General features: G+C 37.4%; 1 protein-coding gene across 4 annotated transcripts; it reads right to left on the bottom strand.

Moving 5' to 3' along the window:
• Positions 1 to 5,038: 5,038 nt before the first annotated feature.
• Positions 5,039 to 18,522, bottom strand: grb14 (growth factor receptor-bound protein 14). Of its 4 annotated transcripts, none has more exons than XM_077617236.1 (15): positions 18,398 to 18,521; positions 16,424 to 16,609; positions 15,464 to 15,578; positions 10,680 to 10,836; positions 9,762 to 9,883; positions 9,573 to 9,647; positions 9,180 to 9,317; positions 7,648 to 7,758; positions 7,472 to 7,567; positions 7,148 to 7,210; positions 6,306 to 6,422; positions 6,144 to 6,210; positions 5,965 to 6,052; positions 5,749 to 5,842; positions 5,039 to 5,580 (listed from the first exon to the last, which is right to left on the bottom strand). In XM_077617236.1, exons 2-15 carry the CDS (start codon positions 16,576 to 16,578, stop codon positions 5,434 to 5,436), a joined length of 1,545 nt encoding a protein of 514 aa, XP_077473362.1. In that variant the 5' UTR covers positions 16,579 to 16,609; positions 18,398 to 18,521; the 3' UTR covers positions 5,039 to 5,433. The 4 variants fall into 4 exon arrangements, 3 of the variants coding, with proteins under 3 accessions (XP_077473362.1, XP_077473363.1, XP_077473364.1); XR_013304624.1 differs by having other exon boundaries at positions 5,526 to 5,580; positions 5,921 to 6,052; positions 18,398 to 18,522; XM_077617237.1 differs by lacking the exons at positions 15,464 to 15,578; positions 16,424 to 16,609; positions 18,398 to 18,521 and adding an exon at positions 12,672 to 12,985.
• Between the last annotated feature and the right edge of the window lie 112 nt (positions 18,523 to 18,634).

The raw sequence follows: 18,634 nt of genomic DNA on the forward strand, positions 1-18,634 counted from the left end.
TCTAGCCAGGATTCATATGAATACCTGCCAAAAGTTGCACTCATTCACTTCAGAAGCGGCACTGCTTTGGACATTAACTAGTTTCTAATTCTCCCGATAATCTGCTTCCCAAGTGTAATCCTGTCAAACATCTCAGTTTAACGTTCTTTTTTTCATATCTCTCTACCTTTTATGTCAGAAAAAGTTTGCCTTTCTCCAATTGAGACCCCCTCCTGTTTCCCTCCTGTCGTTTTCCCTTCCCAAGCCAGCCGTTTGATTGCCTAAAACATCAGTCCATCATCACCAGGAGCTTTGGTTTACATCTCCCCGCTGTCCATCGTTCACTGTCTACTTTCCAGAGTGAGCTCCTCCCCGCTGAGCCGGAAGAAGTGAGCAGGTTTTTTTTTTTCTCTCTTTTAAATGGAGAAGAGACTCAAGAGTTGCCCAGTTTCTGGGAGGCCACGCCGACTGCTGCACTTCACATCCGTTGTTTGTTCATCTACGCGTGGCTGGATGTTCTCCACTCCAAGGTTCGTTTCCACAAGCCTGTCAATCACTTCCGACTGAACACTTTGAATCAGACGTCATAGGCGTCTCCAGAAATGTGAGTATGAGGCGGCTCAGCTAACGTTGGCCACCTCAGTCTGCCCGATGGAGGTATGTCTTTCAGATGGGGATTACAGAGGGGGTGGGCAGGAGGGGACATGGCCTCAATAGGGCTCCCTCGGTGCAAAGCCAGTCTTCCCATGTTAATTTCTCAAGGACATGAAGAACCTCTGCAGTGTTTCAGCTTTGAAGGTGGGCCCAACAATACAATAACAGGAACCCCGCTGGATGAGGAGAATGCACACAGGGATTCAATAGAGCGAGACATACCTGTTGCTAGGATCACAGAGGACAGCTCAGATGGTATTTTTTTTCTTAAGACAACAGATAAAAGAAATAGCCACTCCATGACCATGCTCGTAACTCAAAACATTTTCAATCTTAACCTTTTCAAAGAAATGGAAATGCTGTTCATCCCTTTCAGTCTCATTCAAAAAACTGGATTTTTTTAATAAAGTATCATTTTAAATGTTTGTGCTTTTTAGTAACTTAGGGTAATAAATTATGTTGGTTCTATGTTATGTTTGCTCATAAACAGATTGGAGCCACTTTTTTAATTATGTTCTTAATGGGTACTTCATGTAAAGTATGAAAACTGTCCGATTATGGCGCTAATAGAAATCACAGATTATTATATTGTGTAGTTTTATGTTGTGTTTGCAGCTTTTATGAAGAGCCAGTTTTATTATAATTTCTTTTATACAGTGAAATACTGTGAGGTGCTATTTTTCTTCTTAGACCTTCTGAACTGATAAATTGCATTTATATTTACACAACTGTAAATGTATTCTGAACGGAAGCAGGTTTGTGACAAATGGGGAAAGCGGGAGTCAAGGGGTTAAACTCATCTCAAATCACTATTTCTACTTGTTTATAACATGTTTCTTTGTATTCAAGTGTTTTTTTTTCATTGAAAATGGCGGTCGTGCTGTATTTTTAAAGCCCTATCTTTACATCCATATCTACTTTTCAGGTCCGTGATTTAATTTTCTTATTGTGTTTTCATTTATATTTCAAACAGTATATACGACAGCCGCATACATTTTGCATATTTGTCCTTTATATATTTGCCCTCGAGATTGTTTGCATATCTTCACTTTCACAGCTAAGACGACGGCAAAGCATATCACTGCATTACATTAAACTGTACATATGTTACGTGTTTTTATGTTCCATGTTTCTTAACCTGATTATAAACAATTATTAAAGAAATAATGAATACAGACAGTGACCTATTCCTATGGATATAGTAGTAATTCTTCACATAAATTATGCACATGTATTAATTTATGTGGTGGCTGAGAGGGTGTCTTTTGTTTGAGCCCACATTGTTTTTTTTCTCTTATAATAATAATTTTAAAAAAGGAAATGCAGTAATGTTTTAACATCTTTCTCAAGTTCTTGTTTGGCTCAGTTCCTGCCGGATCCACATTAAATATGAGCATTCATCACTCTCTGTCTCAAACAGTTATTTCACAAGCCGCACGGTCTAGCTCTAATTGAGCCACTTTACATTCTAATAAGGCATCAAAATGCACGGGATCATACCAGACTCGCTTCCCCTACGAATTAGCAAAATAGGGCTTCGAATTTGAAAAAAAATAAAAAATACGGTGACTCCACAGAGACTTGAGCGCTCATGATTGATTATCAAATCTGGAAATTGCCAAGCAACATCCATTATTTGATGAGTGAATACGTTTCTCATATCATTATCAATGTGGTGTGTACCCATTACAAGCAATTCAAAGGCCTTTTCGAAAAATATATCAAGGTTTTAAGACAGGCAGTTTATAGAGCAAGAACTGTCTGGGCAATTATCGCAGACATAATAAATCTGCTTGGCTCACAGTGTAAGAGCCCTCGCGCACTGTCTAAGTGTTTATGATTAAGAGAATGCTAAACATTGACACATTTAAAACAGCATCTAACCTAGATATTTCATCATGGGGGTCCTCTGAATAATAGTTTCTCCTTTGTATGCATTTCTCAATGAGTTACGTTCACATTTAAGGGAAGTTTCAATAAAAAGGACACAATGTAATTGTATAAACAAACACAATCACCCCTCAGCCTTGATTCGTCAAATAATGACACGGTTTTAATAGCAGGGGGAGGACGGTTGTGTGCATAACCTCATAGAGACCACAGAGATAATCTCTTTAAGCACACATGATTGTTTAGCCAATATCTATAAAGCCCAATGGCCATAATTGGCAAATAAAAAGCACTTAAACCGCAAGTAGTAATAACCACATCTATTTCCCTTGCAGTGGGAAACTTAGGAGAATGGAGTGTACTACTGTAGTCCTTGCATTTTGCATGCAGTCCTGGCATTTGGTGAACTCCCTTTAAACAGATAGAATTATTTGAAATTCTGTAGGACATTTTTTAATTATTATTTTATTGTTTTAGGTGGGGGGGGGGGGTCTTACTCCACTTTAAATAAAATTGCGAACTTCAAAAACTATTTCCAATTAGAGGATTTCCCGACACTACTCTGAAAAATGAAATAATCCGTATAAGAGACAGAAAATACATGCATGATTTACAAATCCTGTTTGCTTGCTATCACATTTACTCAAAAATCCATTCAATTTACCACCCTTTCTCCTGGTCTAAATGTTATCTAAAACACTGACTAACATTAACAATCTAAATTCTAATACAATGGTGTCCAAACTACAGCCTGCAGCCCAGTTTTTATTGACAGGCAGCACATTATAAAATATATCCTCACAAGAAGCTTAAGTTCAGACTCCATGCAGCTGCACTTCTCGGTTTCAACACTAGATAGTACAAATCACCTGAACAATGCCTCTTCATTTAGGAGCTAGGATGAAGGATCACTGGTCAACAGAAGGCAAAATACTGTAATTCTCTACAGTAAATCCCTTTTTTTATTCTCTCTGAGACACTCTCATGAGAAGTCAAAAACAAAGAATCCAAAGTTGGCACTTGTGTACTGTTGTTTTTGGGGCACAGTATATAGTCTACCTAAATGTTCAGTGCCCCACTAAATATTTGCATTGAAAAAACTGTGGTTAAATTGATACTTCTGTGAAAGTACATTTGAAATACAATAACGCGGAGAGGTGTAAAGTGCTAAGAGTGCTTTTGGTTGTCCGTGAGGGCCAAGAAAGAACAGAAAGGAAAAGAGCTTGAGAAAGAAAGCTGTCCTAGCTGGAAGAAATGTGGTGTCCACAGGCCGTCGGTGTTGGATGAATTCATTAAAGGAAGCGCATTCTCTCCCAGCTGCCATTCTTCCCCCTGCAGCCAGGCGCCGATCAATGGCAAGAATACATCCAAAACAACATTTAGCACAAGACCTAAGTAGCAGGGGTACATTTAAGACTTGTGTGTTTGTGCACGCCTCCTCCGGATGTGAGTATACACCCGTTCAAAAAAAAAAAAAAAAACTGCTTTTGAAGTAGAGCAGGAGAGGAATCAGGGCAGTGCATTTATATCACAACAAAGAAGCTTGTTTAACACATGCTTTCAGATGAGACATTCTGTCCGTTTGCAGGGTTTATTCCGAGTAAAATCAGACACGAGTGAGAGCATGACTCATTGATTGCACTTGTAATAATTGCACGCATCCTTAGAGGAAGGGAATACGCGGAAGGCCTGTATAGGCTTGATAATGTGAATATGACCTAATCTAACAGGGCTAATACGTTGGCAGAAAATACAACAAAATTCTTTTTTATGCTATCAAATGTTATTTCTGAAAAGTGTTCACTTTGTTCATTTGTGATAAGTGATTGCTGATAATGATTTTATCAGGAATTTAGTCTGATAATGTGCACTGTTGATGGTATTTAATTTGGGGGGAAATGAACTCCAATTTCAATTGATCTTTTGACTTCTAACATCAAAACTGGAACAGGGCCAACAAAATGATTTTACTACCATCTACTGGTCACGAGATGATCCGCACCTGCACCACTAATAATGTATAGTACATCAGTGTAAAGTGTGTGTAGAATATATTAAATCACAATTGGAAATATTGGGTTAATGTACGGCATTCACGTGCAATATACAGCAAATAAATTTAACTAAAAGGGCCTGCCGTTAAATAATAAAAACTTTTCAAGGTAGATAAGTGAACAAAGAAGCAAGCGTGTCAGGTGAAGGTAAAGCTCATTATTTTTGAGAAACTTAATATGCAAATCAGCTCAAGGGATAAATCCTGAAATTATTATCTTTACATAAAAGTAAAATCAGGCTGTAACATGATTTATTGGATGTTTATCTTGGTCTTTGTGAGCACTTAAAAATGTGACTTTCATAATAAAAATGACAACTAACTGAGAACATGCTAAGGACAATATCACAATGCGCACGATTTACTACATTCCTTGTATATATTTGTTATTTGTTTTACTGCCTTTGTGAGATATTTTGTGCAATAAGCGAACAGGCCGCAACAAAATTAGAATTTGACACCTTGCACCTGTGACAACATAAAAAATATTTATTACAAATGTTAAGGCAGGCTTTATTCATTACAAGATTTAAAAAAAATAGTTAAGTACAATATTGGATGGTTTGAAATATGTTATTTATATATTTTTAATGAAGTTTTATTTATCCATAGACATGAAATATATCAAACAAAGAGGATTTAAAAAACAAATCTCCCAACCATTGCAAAATGAATACATAAAGTAGTACTTCTAAAATATAATCATGAGGTGTGATACAGTGAGCGATCCTGACACACCTTACACGTGTTTGCATCATTTTTTCTTCTATGCACAAAATCACTGTGGAGAAACACTCCAAAAAGTGGCCTTTTGAGCAGGGGTGCCTGTGAGGGTTTGACGGCGCTGGTCCCGATTGTCACAAGGTGATCCCGGTACAGTGTTGCTTGAGTTTGCAGGGCAGCACGCCACGGTTCAGCTGGTAAAAGTCCACAAGCTGAATCAAGTCTGAGAAGCGCGTGTTACCGTCGTCGAGGCTATAGGACAATTCCCCTGCATCGTCCACCTTTAGAATGGAGATAGAATGTTAATGGATGAGAAATTACTGACAGTCTTAGAAAATCATTCAAATGAATGGGTAATGATAATAGAGAGAAATCAAAATCTATGAGGACAAACTACAGTTTTTTTCCACATCCGTGTTTCATGCTATTCTCTGGTTCAAGGCACTCACAGGTAAGATCTGGAAGTGTTTGACTTTTTGCAAGTGGCACATTGACAGTACAAATGTCTTGGGGTTGCTCTGACTGTCCCTCAGAAGAAATAACCTGAAATCAAAAGTTGATTCATTTTTTTTAAAGAACAAGTTCTCGTGTTGGACATTGTTAGTTTGTACAGGTGTGTACATAATGTTGTGGCCAGTGATGTTTGTGCCAACAGAGCTTGTTACCCATCAATGGGACCCTGCTGAGTGATCAGACGCTGAGCTTCATCTCGTGATAGCTTCCCGTGGAACCAGGGCTGAGCTGAATGGAGAGCTGAAATAAATTCTGCGAGATTACTTTTGATACTGTTTGCAAAGATTTTTTTTTTAACCAAGAAATAGACTTGCTCAAAAATAAATCCAACCTATATTGAGTGAACTTTGGGATGCAGAAGGGCTTCCATGTGCACTCAGACGGTGGCAGCTTTTCTTCTAAAAACCCATACAAAGATTCCGTGAACACATTTTAGACTGAAGAGCTCCTGTAATGGATTAGGGTTTTCAACAATTGTTTCACTGTAACTCACCCTCCACGCCAGGCCTTCCTGCACAGCCACAGAGAGAACTTCCGAAGGGTTTTCGATCACTCGACTCTTCTGTCCAGAAAAGTCCATTGCCACCAGGGAGTTCTCCGAGATGCTCCGCTAAAATTATGATCATTATTTCAGTCAATGTTGCATCCATTGTTTGCACTATATGTATTTACACGCAGTGTCATTTTGTACGCTGCCATTTTGTATAAGTGTTTATCTAAATGCCCCACAAAAAATAACAGAGCTGAAGTTGAAGCGGATCTTTACGTGCCAGTGTTCCATCAAAGTGATTTTATTTCTCTTTTGAGTAAAATGAGGACATATATTTATTGTGTGGGTCTACGGTTTTATTTTCAGTTACTAATTAAATAACAAAATTCTGGTTTTCCCCTTTTAGATAATAACAATAATAACACTATGCTGAAAATACAGAAGGAAAGGAGATTCCAATGAGTAACAGGCTACATGATTGTTACTCATTGGTAAGCTCTTTTTCCTTTGGATAAGACTGTTGGTCACATAACACAAGCATCCCACTTGAAAGGAGAGTTGATGAGCTGTCCGATTTTAGAGCATCTGATAGTGTTATTTTTAGAAAACAGAGAGTTCATGAACAAGTCTGTATGCCATAAATAGGTTTAGTTCAGCCCCGCCAGCTGGGTCTCGGGCTACTCTGGGACACCATTAACCGAAGGTGCCTCATTTGTCCGAACTATTTATATAACAACTACCACAAAGACTACACAGATTTCCTTATTTGTTCATCCAAGCAAATTCACATGATTTTTCAAATGGCACAAGTGATACTAGACTTTATCTTTTCTCAACCATCTTACCATTGGGGAAGCTTTTTGTTTCTGGTGTGGCTGTATGAAATTTTGGTATAGTTGCATTCCAAACTGAAACAGACAAGTATAATGGAAAATAACATTTTAGTATTCTGAAGCCATTCTTACACTCGACCTATACATCGTTCATTTCATTGCATTTTGAGAAACAATGTGTTATTCCTAACTGTCTTCCAACATATTCCAACATCAGTGCATCCTAAGTTGTAACATTAGATATTAAAATAAAGCACCCAGTTTTTATTGATTTAAAAAAAAATGGAACTAGTTAAGAGTTTAACTGTTTTATGTTAGATAAAAAATTAAGTCAACCTTAAATAATCGGACCGCTGCAATCCAACACATCCTCGTCTGCTCGTCATCAGCACACAGCAGCTTCAAATCCCGAGATGAAGTGCACTTTAAGGACTGCAGACAATTTAATAAAGAAAATTATTAGAAAAAAATAAACATTTTAGTTTTAGCCACATGGGTCATTAAAACAATACCTTGACACAGAAGCCGAAGTCAGTAGGAGCCCCATGTGTTTTTTTGGCTGACAGCAATGTATAGACATTTGAATCTGTGAAGTCAGTGATAAATTGAAGATGCCAAGGATCCTGTAATTTGCATTATAAGGATAAAAATTATCATCTGAAATTCATTACAAAATTAGTAATGAGCTTTGGTAAAAACTTGAAATTATTAGTATTACCATTTGGAGTAGTTGTCTGTAACATATCAGTAAAAGTGTTTACTTCTCTTTTTAAACTATTGACCTAAAACCTGCTTTATCTCCAATATGGAATTTGTTTTAGCTCTATTCTAAATATAGTTGCTACATAACATCATGCATGTAAGCGAAAGTGAGATTTTCATCTCTCCACAAATGCATACACCTTGAACTCACCACCTGTCAATGTCAGAATAGCCAGCTAGCAATGTAAGGACAAGTGAGCTAAAATTGATTTGTTATATAGCTATGGCCGAGCTGAATCCAAGTAATATCGTCATAATTAATATGAAGTGCATATGTCACATGTCACTAAAGCACTAAATGGAGAAAGACTCAACAACAGGTCCAAAGATAAATCTCTACATGGAAAAAAAAGACTCACAAAGACGACCATTGTTCAGCCTTCATGTGACACATTCATGTGTCTCGCTCCCTCCCTTTTCAAGTAATAGCGCAGCATTTTAATGTTTGCGCTCACACAAGCGCGATAACGTGCCACTGACAACAGCGGTTGACAACAAAGGTCCACTGTGGGCAGGTTAAAAGATTTGTAGGCATTTTTCATAATGACCTCATCATGACCTACTGTGAATGTTTAAATGCCAAGGTCACAACTATAACATTAAGTAGACATGCGTAATCAAATAAGATTGAAAAAAACCCTTGCATCAACAATTTTGCCTTTACAATGTTTTCAATGTCATGTCAGATAGGTATTTAATAGGTTATGCCATATTTGAATAATTCTGCACGCTAAAATGTTTTGTGGTGTTTCCACCAATCATGGTTTTTATTAAACCTCGCTTAGGATTCCTTTTGTGTTTTCACTAGCGTAAAATAAGCTTGCCGAGAAGTCTTCATCGTCAGCCTGTTCTTAATGCCTTTAGGCTGCTGCGAGGCAAATCAAGTTCGGCCCGTTCCACTACTCCCTTGAAACATGACCGAGATAGAACAGCAGATGAACCGGTGACCTTTTGTGTCGACAAACTAGAACAACTAGAACAAATCTACCCAGATAAAATGAAGATGTTTTTGTTTCTATTCCTGTCTCAATGTTTAGTCTACGGGAAATCAAGTGAAGTGCAAACTCTTCTATAAAAGTGCTTGAAAGATAATGATTCCTGGTTGTGAGGAAGCCCTCATTTAAAAAAATGTATTTGGGCGTCCTTGTGTGGAAATTTAAATGAACCAAAATATTTACAGACTTCAGGATGATGCTACAAATATAACCACTGTAATTAAAATATTATACAGTCAGTGTTATCTCTTGCATGCTGTGGAGCCGTTTCACGTTAGCTCACTGACCTTAGAAGTTCCCTTGCTGGAGACATAAAGCCCTGACCTCCGCAAGATAAAGTACAACTTCTTCCAGGTCTTCTTGCTTGGCTCTTTGGAATGAAGATGTCCGTGAATTTCTGGGCACGTGCTGGAGCTGAGAAATATCTGTTGGTTTGTTTTGACATGTTAATCAATAGAGAGAACAGAGGTGTACAGTGAATCCCAAATTACATTTTGAGGAAAAAGACAGATTAACCTGCCAATCGCTCACGACATACATCTGTCCACTCATGTGTAGTGTCAGCGTATTGTTACCTTTAAAGCTTCCCTTTTATTAGAAGCAGTGATAAATTGGCCCTGAACATATTATGTACACATGGAATATGAACAGTATACAAAAGATAAGGTAAGAGTTGACACCTGTACAAGTTGAGAATGATCCACTATCCCATTGGATTCACAGGATATGGACACCATGTGATCAGGGAAGAAGTCCTAGAAGAATTTTGAGAACATTTGAAAATTCACATTGCAGTAAAAAAAAAAGATACAACAGTGTTAAAATGACAAAATGACATGATTCCAGTATTTTTTCCATCACAAACTTACCGAGGGTTTCTTGAAGAACTCATATTTGGCATAATTCTTTCTAAGATTTAGCCTGTTGTCAGAATCCATCCCCCAACTGGATATCACCTCCATAATAAACTCATGGTCTTCAATTGTTCTTTCTAGATAACAAAAGAGGGATTAACGACATGATCATGTTTTCCCCCCTCATTTGTGTTGTCAGATAAGAACAGGCGTGACCAAGGTTTTTTTTTCTCCCAGCAAAGTGGAAGATTTACCACCACCCCCATTGGAGAGGCACTATTTAAGTGCCTAGCTACATCTAGTGTTGAAACTGAGAAGTGGATCCGCATTTAGACTAAACTCAAGCTTCTTGCGCAGGCGATTTTGAGGGATATTTTCCTAATTTGCTGTGGCCCATGATTTTGACACCATTACTGTTAAAATAAGAGACTTCAGATATCATACAAATAAGATAAATAAATGGTGAGCTTTGCTATGATTTTCAAGCTCCAGTTGTTCTTTTTAGCATTGGTTTAGACTTCACATATATAACATCACTCAAGTCAAGGAACTCTGCAAGAAGTATTTTTATCATTCAAAAATGCACAAAACATTGATGAAGATATGTTTCTACTTTAATTTTAGTTTCCACATGCTTTTTTAACATAATTCTGATGTCTTATATAACATTGACATTTGGGGTCTACGAAGCTCTCAAATATATTAGCAATAGATATATTTTGTTTTGAGATATTGCAATTGTTTAGAATATATGACTACTATAGTGGATATATTGTCAAGTGAACACAACTTTTTAAAATAGAAATGCAATTTTATAAAAAGGTATCTGATTGGTTGTTGACGAAACCACTACATGTGGTTGCTTGTTTCCTATGAATCAGGGCCAGCCCTCTCACAGTGTGGACAATTAGTTGCCATTAAGGAAACTGTTACCTATTCCCAGATGGGAGAGATGCTCGTAAAGAGTCAAGCTGTGTTCGTCGATGCATTGGCTCTTCAAGGCAAACAGCTGACATATGTCCCGGGCAACAATGTCACTGGGGATCTCCACCGCTCTGCTGGTCTTATCTTCATTATAAATCTTAATTACCTACAAGCACAAACCGTATATGCAAATCAAAACATTTTTTTACTGCAAATTCACTTCTATTTTATACAGTTCTTGTATAGGATTAGTTATAGTGTTACAGCTATGACATAATTCACTTTTTACATTTCTGTGTGGCTCTTAAGCCTCCGCACGCTGAGACCTTCCCAAGTTAAACCAATAGCTTTGTAACTGGTCCGTGGGACAGCTGCAGGCTAAAGAACAGCACGCATGATTACTTTATACTATGTTGAAAAAAAGAATACAGGAACAAGGACAAGTAGTGTCACCCAATTTGCGTGTCAGAAATAAATAGCATTGAAAAAATACACATTTGCATGGGACAAAATTGAGGCGTGGCATAGGTGGCAAAATCAAATTAACAATTTCCTGCAGCGGCCTTCGCATGAATACAGATATTTTTTGTTTTGTTTCTGTTGTCGTCTATTTGAAATAAATGTCAGTGAGGTTTTTTTCCCCCTTCATCTGGAAAGCAGTCATTGTATTGAATAGAGTTATAAAAGAAAGTGAACAGAATAAAACTAGCTGCACTTCGCTTTTTAAAGTGGTGTAATGAACAGAAGTGAGTAGTTTCCAGAAACATTTAATCAAAGAACATAATGGAAAACTTTAGCACTGTGGTAGTACTTCTAATATGACAAAATTAATCTTCTATTGGGATTTTTGTTTGCACAATGATGCCATGAAATAAGTGCAGAGATGAACTCAATACCCCACAGAGAAGACTGTTACTATCAATGCTGATCCCACCCATTCGTTTATCATTAGGTAAACAGTATTAATCCAAATTTGGCATGGAGAGTGGTTAAGATTCCAACGGCGTACAGCAAAAGAGTACGGCAAGCAAAGCGTAAATCTACACATTGCCGGCGTGTGCGGCACAATGGTCTTGTTGACCTTATTTCAAGGATGGGACAGCGTGCGCCACTTGGCCAATTAGACTCGTCGGCTTTAACCTTGAACCGCACCCCCACAGCTGCAGCTCTATCTGAGTGATGGTGAGGAGATGGCCTCCAGCTTTGTCTAGCCGCACACGCAGCTCGGAGTGAGTCGCCGCAAAGATTCGGGGAAAGCAAATAACCTTTTGCTTAACTGCCCCTTTTCACTTTAATCGCTGCTTTTTTATTGTCGCCATCAATTAACTGCAGTTTAGTTGCACACCTGACATTCGAGGGAATTACATGAAAATATGCGTACAGTAGTGCCTTGAGAGACAAGTTTAACTTCCCATATAAAGAAATCAAATTTACATATATGTTTCTAATTATATATGTATATTTACATACATACATATACACTTTACTATATTTCTCATACCAAGCGACAAATTGGAGTGCTCAATCTTTCTTTTATGCATGGTTTTGGGATGTGGGAGGAAACCAGAGTACCTGGGGCATGGGGAGAACATGCAAACTCCACACAGAAAGGTCACAGCTTACGATCAAACACTTGAACCAAGAAGTGCGTAATGCACGCCCACTGTGTCATCTTATTACAAAATACTATATTTCATTAGTCAAAATACTTTATTTTGAAAATATAAAAGTGAGGGTGTTAAAAAAGCAGGAACAAAATATATGCATGATTAGTTAATGCTTTAAAATGAACTCAACAGTTTATAACATCTAAAACCTTATTAAAACAAAATTATATAAATGGTGAATTCCAAAGCTTTTTGTCTTTTACAGTATATTTATTAAACGCCATATCCAGTGACGATTAAACTAATTGAACATTATTCAACATGACAACTAGAATGTCCTGAATTTCTCAATATATATAGTGAAATCTAAAATAATAGAGATGTCAGATCCTACCCGCTTCTCCAGACAAAGCGGTGTGATGGCAGGCAAGGTTACTCTTCTTGCACGGAAGTTCATGCTTCAATCTTCAACAAATGGTCAAAACCTCCATACATAGTCACTATTTAGGATGCTCTTCACCCTTTAACCAAATGCGTGTACACCAGGCGTACAATGCTATAATATGAATAACATATGTAACTCCAAATTTACTGCACGAGTCAGATCCGTTGCTCTTTAAGTGTGAGAAACCAGCAACGTTGCCACCCTAAAACACAAACTCCTCCTTTGTCCTTGGTAAAGCAAAAGCTTCCCGTTCTTTCCCGTTTTTTCTTTCTGGAAACCCTGCAGGAAACATGTTTTTATTTTTATTTAAAGATACAAGGTCATGTAGGGCAAGGAAAATTCAAGTACTGTCTATACCTGCTCATGATCATGCTCTATTTACTCAGCAATTTGCATTGTACTCGCACAATGGCTCCTTTGTTTTACTTAAGAAGCTGTCAAACGAGCCCTCGTCAAATCTGACTGATCGTCCACTCACAGGCCATATCATAAGGTACCAGAACAAAATTGGATTTACCATCGATTGAGCAAAGCCCCTGAATAGCTCTTACAATAGATTTATTTTGTTCCCCGAGTTGCACGTTCAAGCCCACAAAAGACAACATGCAGATTTGGCACCAATCATGGTCCACGCTGGCTACTCACAAGAGTTGAACGGTGCAGCAGTAGAAGAAGGAGCACCCTTCCCAGACCTTTATCTCCCAACACAGCAGTCGGACTAGTGAGAGTCCAGACAGTCAGACGCGGGTACTTATCGCATAGCTAAAATAAATTGGAATTAATGGAGCCAAGATGATAACAAAGTCTCCACTACTCTCATAACAGAAGCCGCTGTAGACACATTGTCCTTGACCGGGCTTGATCCAATCAGAATCCCCGGGAAGGGTCAATTAGCATAACCGTAAATGTATATACAGCATGCAAGTATATGTACAAACAGCACTCACATCAAGATGCCATTTTATGGTTTCCTATGATTTATAATTTCAAGGCCACACAAAAGTTCTCCTTCTAGTTCATTTCTCTCCCATGTTTCCAAAGGATTGCAATTTACTATAAATAATCTCCTAAAAATAGTTGATCTTGAACTACAATTTAAGCTGTCACAACAGTACTGCTTGACTTGGACTAAAAAGTGCAGAAGAATGTCATGTTTATTGACTTGCACCAATCAAAGTATATGTTTCTGAATTGAAGCTTTGAAATGACAAGTCACAGCCACTTAAACACTAAACAACAAGAAACAACAATTTCTTAATTATCCTTTGGGAAAAATAAACACTTGTGCTTGTTGCCAACTGCTTCGGGAGACACGCTTTCACAACATTGTGTTAATATCAATATCATTGTTATAGCTATCAATAACGGACAAACTTGATAAAAGGCGTATAGATCTTTTATTTCTTTATAAATACCGTATTTTCCGGATGATAAGTCGCACTTGTTTTCATAGTCAGCGACTAAAACTCAAGTGCAACGTACATATTTTTGACTCACAGACCACCAACCACCTGTTATGTTAAGTGCCCAAAAGTGTGTTTTGTTTCGTACAACCACTGGATTCTCTCCCTTGTGCTGACACCTCTCGGTCATGTTCGTTCAAAAAAAATAAGCCCACATGAGGGAATGTGAAAAAAGATGTCTTTTCTATGCAAAAGAATGAAAAATTACTGAGGGGCATTACATCAATAATCAAACAAACATCAATTAAGTTCTATTTGTAATGTACTGAACATGTGATTTTATCCCTGTTGTTGCTATACCATATCGTAAATGTACTTTTCAAATCTCATCCTCTCCATCATGGAGCAATGACTGTTTTCTCTAACTTTCACCCAGATACTAAAAACATACATGTTAAGATGTTCGAAGAGTTGACATCTGATTGATGTATGCATGTATAGTAATTCCCAAATTAGACGACGGAATCGGCATCTAATTGCAGTTTATGTGATGTAGTGTGACAGATTTAGGCTTTAGGCAACATTTATAACCCTGGGAAATGACAGATGCATTTTTTTCCTGTGACAAAAGTGAGCAGCATTTAAACTGTCAGTGAGAAACACAGCAAAAGTCTGGGTTCGAATTTTGGAGTATTTCAATTTGGTTGGTGTAGTTCAGCGGTCTCTAATCTTTTTCTCACAGTTGACCGGTAAATTTTCTCGCCAACCAGCATATGGGGATGGGAACAACTGAAAAGAAAAGCGTGGGGGGTGCACGGACGACGTCCAAAAAAAAGGGGAATTGATCACTGATTCCATTCATTGCTTTTAATTCTAAAGTTATATTGACAAAATGGTATAAACAGGTTGAAATTTCAGTAAAATATTTCATTTAACATTTTAATGTCAGCTTTTGTTTGTGTGTTGGGATCTTTGTGGCCGATTTATTTATTTATTTAACCCCTAGGTAAATAAACTTGAATAAACACCAATCGCAGATCATTTTGTTTCTCTGAAACTGATTTACAAACTGTACAGAAGTGAATGAAAAAATAACAATGGCCTAAAGAATAGAGGAAAAGAACCATGTTACTTAATGGACAAATTAATGATTTCAATCAAACACATAGGGGGGTTTGGAAAATAGGAGGCCATGCCATTAAAAATTAGGTTTGAGGTCAGCAGGACCAGAATAATTAGAGTGAATTTTGGGGGGAAATAAAGAATTTTGAGGGGTTTTTTATAGCGCGAAAAATATTGTAGAATCAATCAATCTCTAAATAACAGGACTGTGCTTACTTGAGTTGCACTTGATTTGGTCCAAGGTAATAAAGTGTCGGTAGTGGAGTGAGAGTGCGTTGGTGCGACACTTTCAGGAAAACAAGGTGACACATCTCTGGCCTCTTTTTTTGACCTGATGAACACAACCACACTCTTAAGCCAAGCCATTGAAATGCATCACACCAGTGGAGAAAATAAAACAAAATGTAAGACATTTCCAATCAAACGTGTAACTTTAGACGACAAACAGTTAAAAATACAATGTGTCCATTAAAAATTAGGATAATCTTTGTAAACGTTGAATTTTAGATACAGATTTTGTATTGGAGAATAAAGTCACGTATCTGAATGCTTAAAAAAGAAATCTCATTGAAAGTAGCACGGAAATTAGCTCAAAACTGAAGAATGCTTGTGTATTATTTAATTGATTTTCTCATATTAATACTGAGATAAATTGTTAAATATATCAATTAAATTGGTTAGTGATTCATTGTCAATAGAGAAATGATCAGGGTGCCATAATAAATAGTATAGATTAGTTAAATAAAACTTAATTATATATATTGTATTACATTACTAATATAACATTTGACTCGTGTTGCATGGTCCACATTGTCTATTCATTTTATTCAAATAATCATTATGTTTACATAAACAGTCCAATGTGGTTCTGCAACACAAAGTTAGTCCATGCATCCAATTTGACTTTTTTTTATTGCATCTGCTCTTAAAACTAATATTTAAATAAATCAAATTCAATGGATTTCCTAGTAAGGCTCTCCTCTCCTGACTTTCTGCACCACTCAGCAAACAGCAGTTACTGAGTTACTCATTATCTCGCACAAGGCAACAGGTGCCAGGGGTATTCAAACATGTCCACCGTGTTTTTTTTTCTGACCGTTTCAATCATTCCTCCTACTTTATGTTGAAGAGAGAAGAAAAAAAATAAACAATAAAGATGTCATGTTGTCATCATACCTGTTGCCTCTGCAGGGTGAAGTCCTCTTGACATTTGGTGTGAGTAGAGGGTCTTCTGAGGAGATGAGAGGTGAACTCCCACTCCTCTGGTCACTCTGGTAAATATCCACTTTGAGACCAAGAGTTTCAGATAAGTCCTCCAGTGCGTTATTCATATCACCTCGCTTAAATCCAAGGCATCATCATCTACAACGACAGGTCAGAAGAGACCGATAGTTGGAACCGGAGTGACTGACTGGAAGAGTGAACTGTCGTGTGCTCCTCCACTTGCACATACTGTATACATGAGTCATCTGGCTCATCTGCTGCCACACAAGGCTGCCTCAGTAGGGCAAGCTGACTGACCCCTCCCACACAAACGTGATCTATTACATTTTATCCAGTGTCCCCTACTGTAACAAGGTGCTTAAGCAGTAGCAAGCCCCTTTAGCATGATTTTATTATACCAAGTTTATTTCAAGGCCATTATTTGGATTCCTCTACAGTGCCTTAGTCATAAGAATGGTGTGCACCACATAATGTCAGTTTATTTTCACTTCCCCTCATGAAAAGATTCATTGAGTTGTACAGGTTATACGAGGTAATGCTCTTGTATTTGAAGAGGTGTGTGTAAATTTATAGTCACTAACAAACAAACTGTGTAATATACTGCAATAGGCTCATAGCTATAGTGTTGCAGATATGAGATGAAAGAAAACAGGTCAGCAAATTGCCTTGGTTGTAGGGGCGGGCATTAAGTTGGCATTAGGACATCTTAAAAGGTAATGTTTTACAGGAGTGACTGCTGCACTCATAAGAGTTAACAGGCAAAGATCACTTAATGATAAATGATTTTTTTGTGTGTTGTTAAAGAAGGCAAAATGCAGATCGGAGTTGTCTAATAATTAATCAGTCTGGATCGATAATTAAATAAACTGTCATCAGCTCATTGTATGAGATTATTCAGTGGCAAATGGTTTGTCTTAGCGCAGGGAAACTGGTTTTGCATTACAAGCTCCAAGATCAGCAGTTAAACAATCATTTGAGTAGCAATACCAATACCACCATAAATATACACACCTAAAGAAATATACATTACATATACTGTTGGATGTTTGCTATACATATCCACCTGAGGTCGACAAACTCATGTTTTGGCTGCAGAAAATAGAAGACTAATGCCAGATCAAGTTTACAGGGAGACAAAACACAAGCAGGCCTTCCACGTGGATGCAATGCAAAGAAGCATATTTCAAGGCCTCAATGAATTCTCAAACATTACCTATTACCCTCTCGCCAATTCTCTGGACAATATTTCTCAAATCATTATTCCTAATGGACTAAAAAGGAGACACCATTAAATTAAATGTTTATCAATTGGAGAAAAAAAATAGCACTCCAAAATATTTGTACCCATTAAAACACAATCGTGATAATTAATCTGCTCAAACACTCTTCTCCTCTTAACCCAAAAGGTTTGATTTGTTTTAATTGGAAAATACCCCACTCTAATATTGTACTTAAACATGATAAACACACAATAAACAATAAGGTCATTGTAAATTAAATTTCCCCACTGCTGGTATTAAGCAACCATGGGCAAACTGTATAATCAAAACAGTGTAATTTCATTTGTTTTGTTTAAATTGACTAAACAAACTGGGAGTGGGATTACAGTGACTACTACTTTGTTTGGCTAAATGCCAATAAAACCCACACAAAAATAACGCTGAATTCAGTTGTCAATCAGTGCTCACATCTTATTTGGAGAACAAATAAGTATGTACTTCCATGCAATACAATAAAATTGAGAGCATTTAAAAAAAAAAAAAATAAAGTCATATTCCAGTCAGCACTTTCCACTCATATCACCATTAATATCCTATTTTTCATGTTATTAATTGTGTGAACATAACATGACTATTCTGCTATGCTTTCCAGTCCATTTAAAGTTGATGGAAAGTGTATCCCCCCTGAAATAGAAAGGTTACTTACCTTGTTGCCTCTTTAATGGTGTTTGACGTGAAAATCCAAGCGTACGCATCACCGGTGGCGGAGAGTAACACAGAAAGAGTTCTTGTGCTTTCCGTGCAAAGTGAAATGTGTTACACTCCTTGCTGAGTGTTCACTCGACTGTTTGCAGTGTCCAATTTCAGCAGTTTGTGCAGGAAAAACCTGTCGCGTTTTACACACGCGCCAACGACTTCCATGGGAGCTTTTGAAATGATAAAG

Source organism: Stigmatopora argus, chromosome 13 (genome assembly GCF_051989625.1).
Source record: "Stigmatopora argus isolate UIUO_Sarg chromosome 13, RoL_Sarg_1.0, whole genome shotgun sequence".
Lineage (NCBI taxonomy): Eukaryota > Metazoa > Chordata > Actinopteri > Syngnathiformes > Syngnathidae > Stigmatopora > Stigmatopora argus.

Coding starts and splice junctions, on each gene's coding strand:
- grb14 (XM_077617236.1), bottom strand. CDS start 16,578: ATGAATAACGCACTGGAGGACTTATCTGAAACTCTTGGTCTCAAAGTG. Junction 6,053..6,143: donor CCAAAGTTCACTCAATATAG/GTTGGATTTATT, acceptor AATTTATTTCAG/CTCTCCATTCAGCTCAGCCC. Junction 5,843..5,964: donor CAGCAGGGTCCCATTGATGG/GTAACAAGCTCT, acceptor TTTTGATTTCAG/GTTATTTCTTCTGAGGGACA.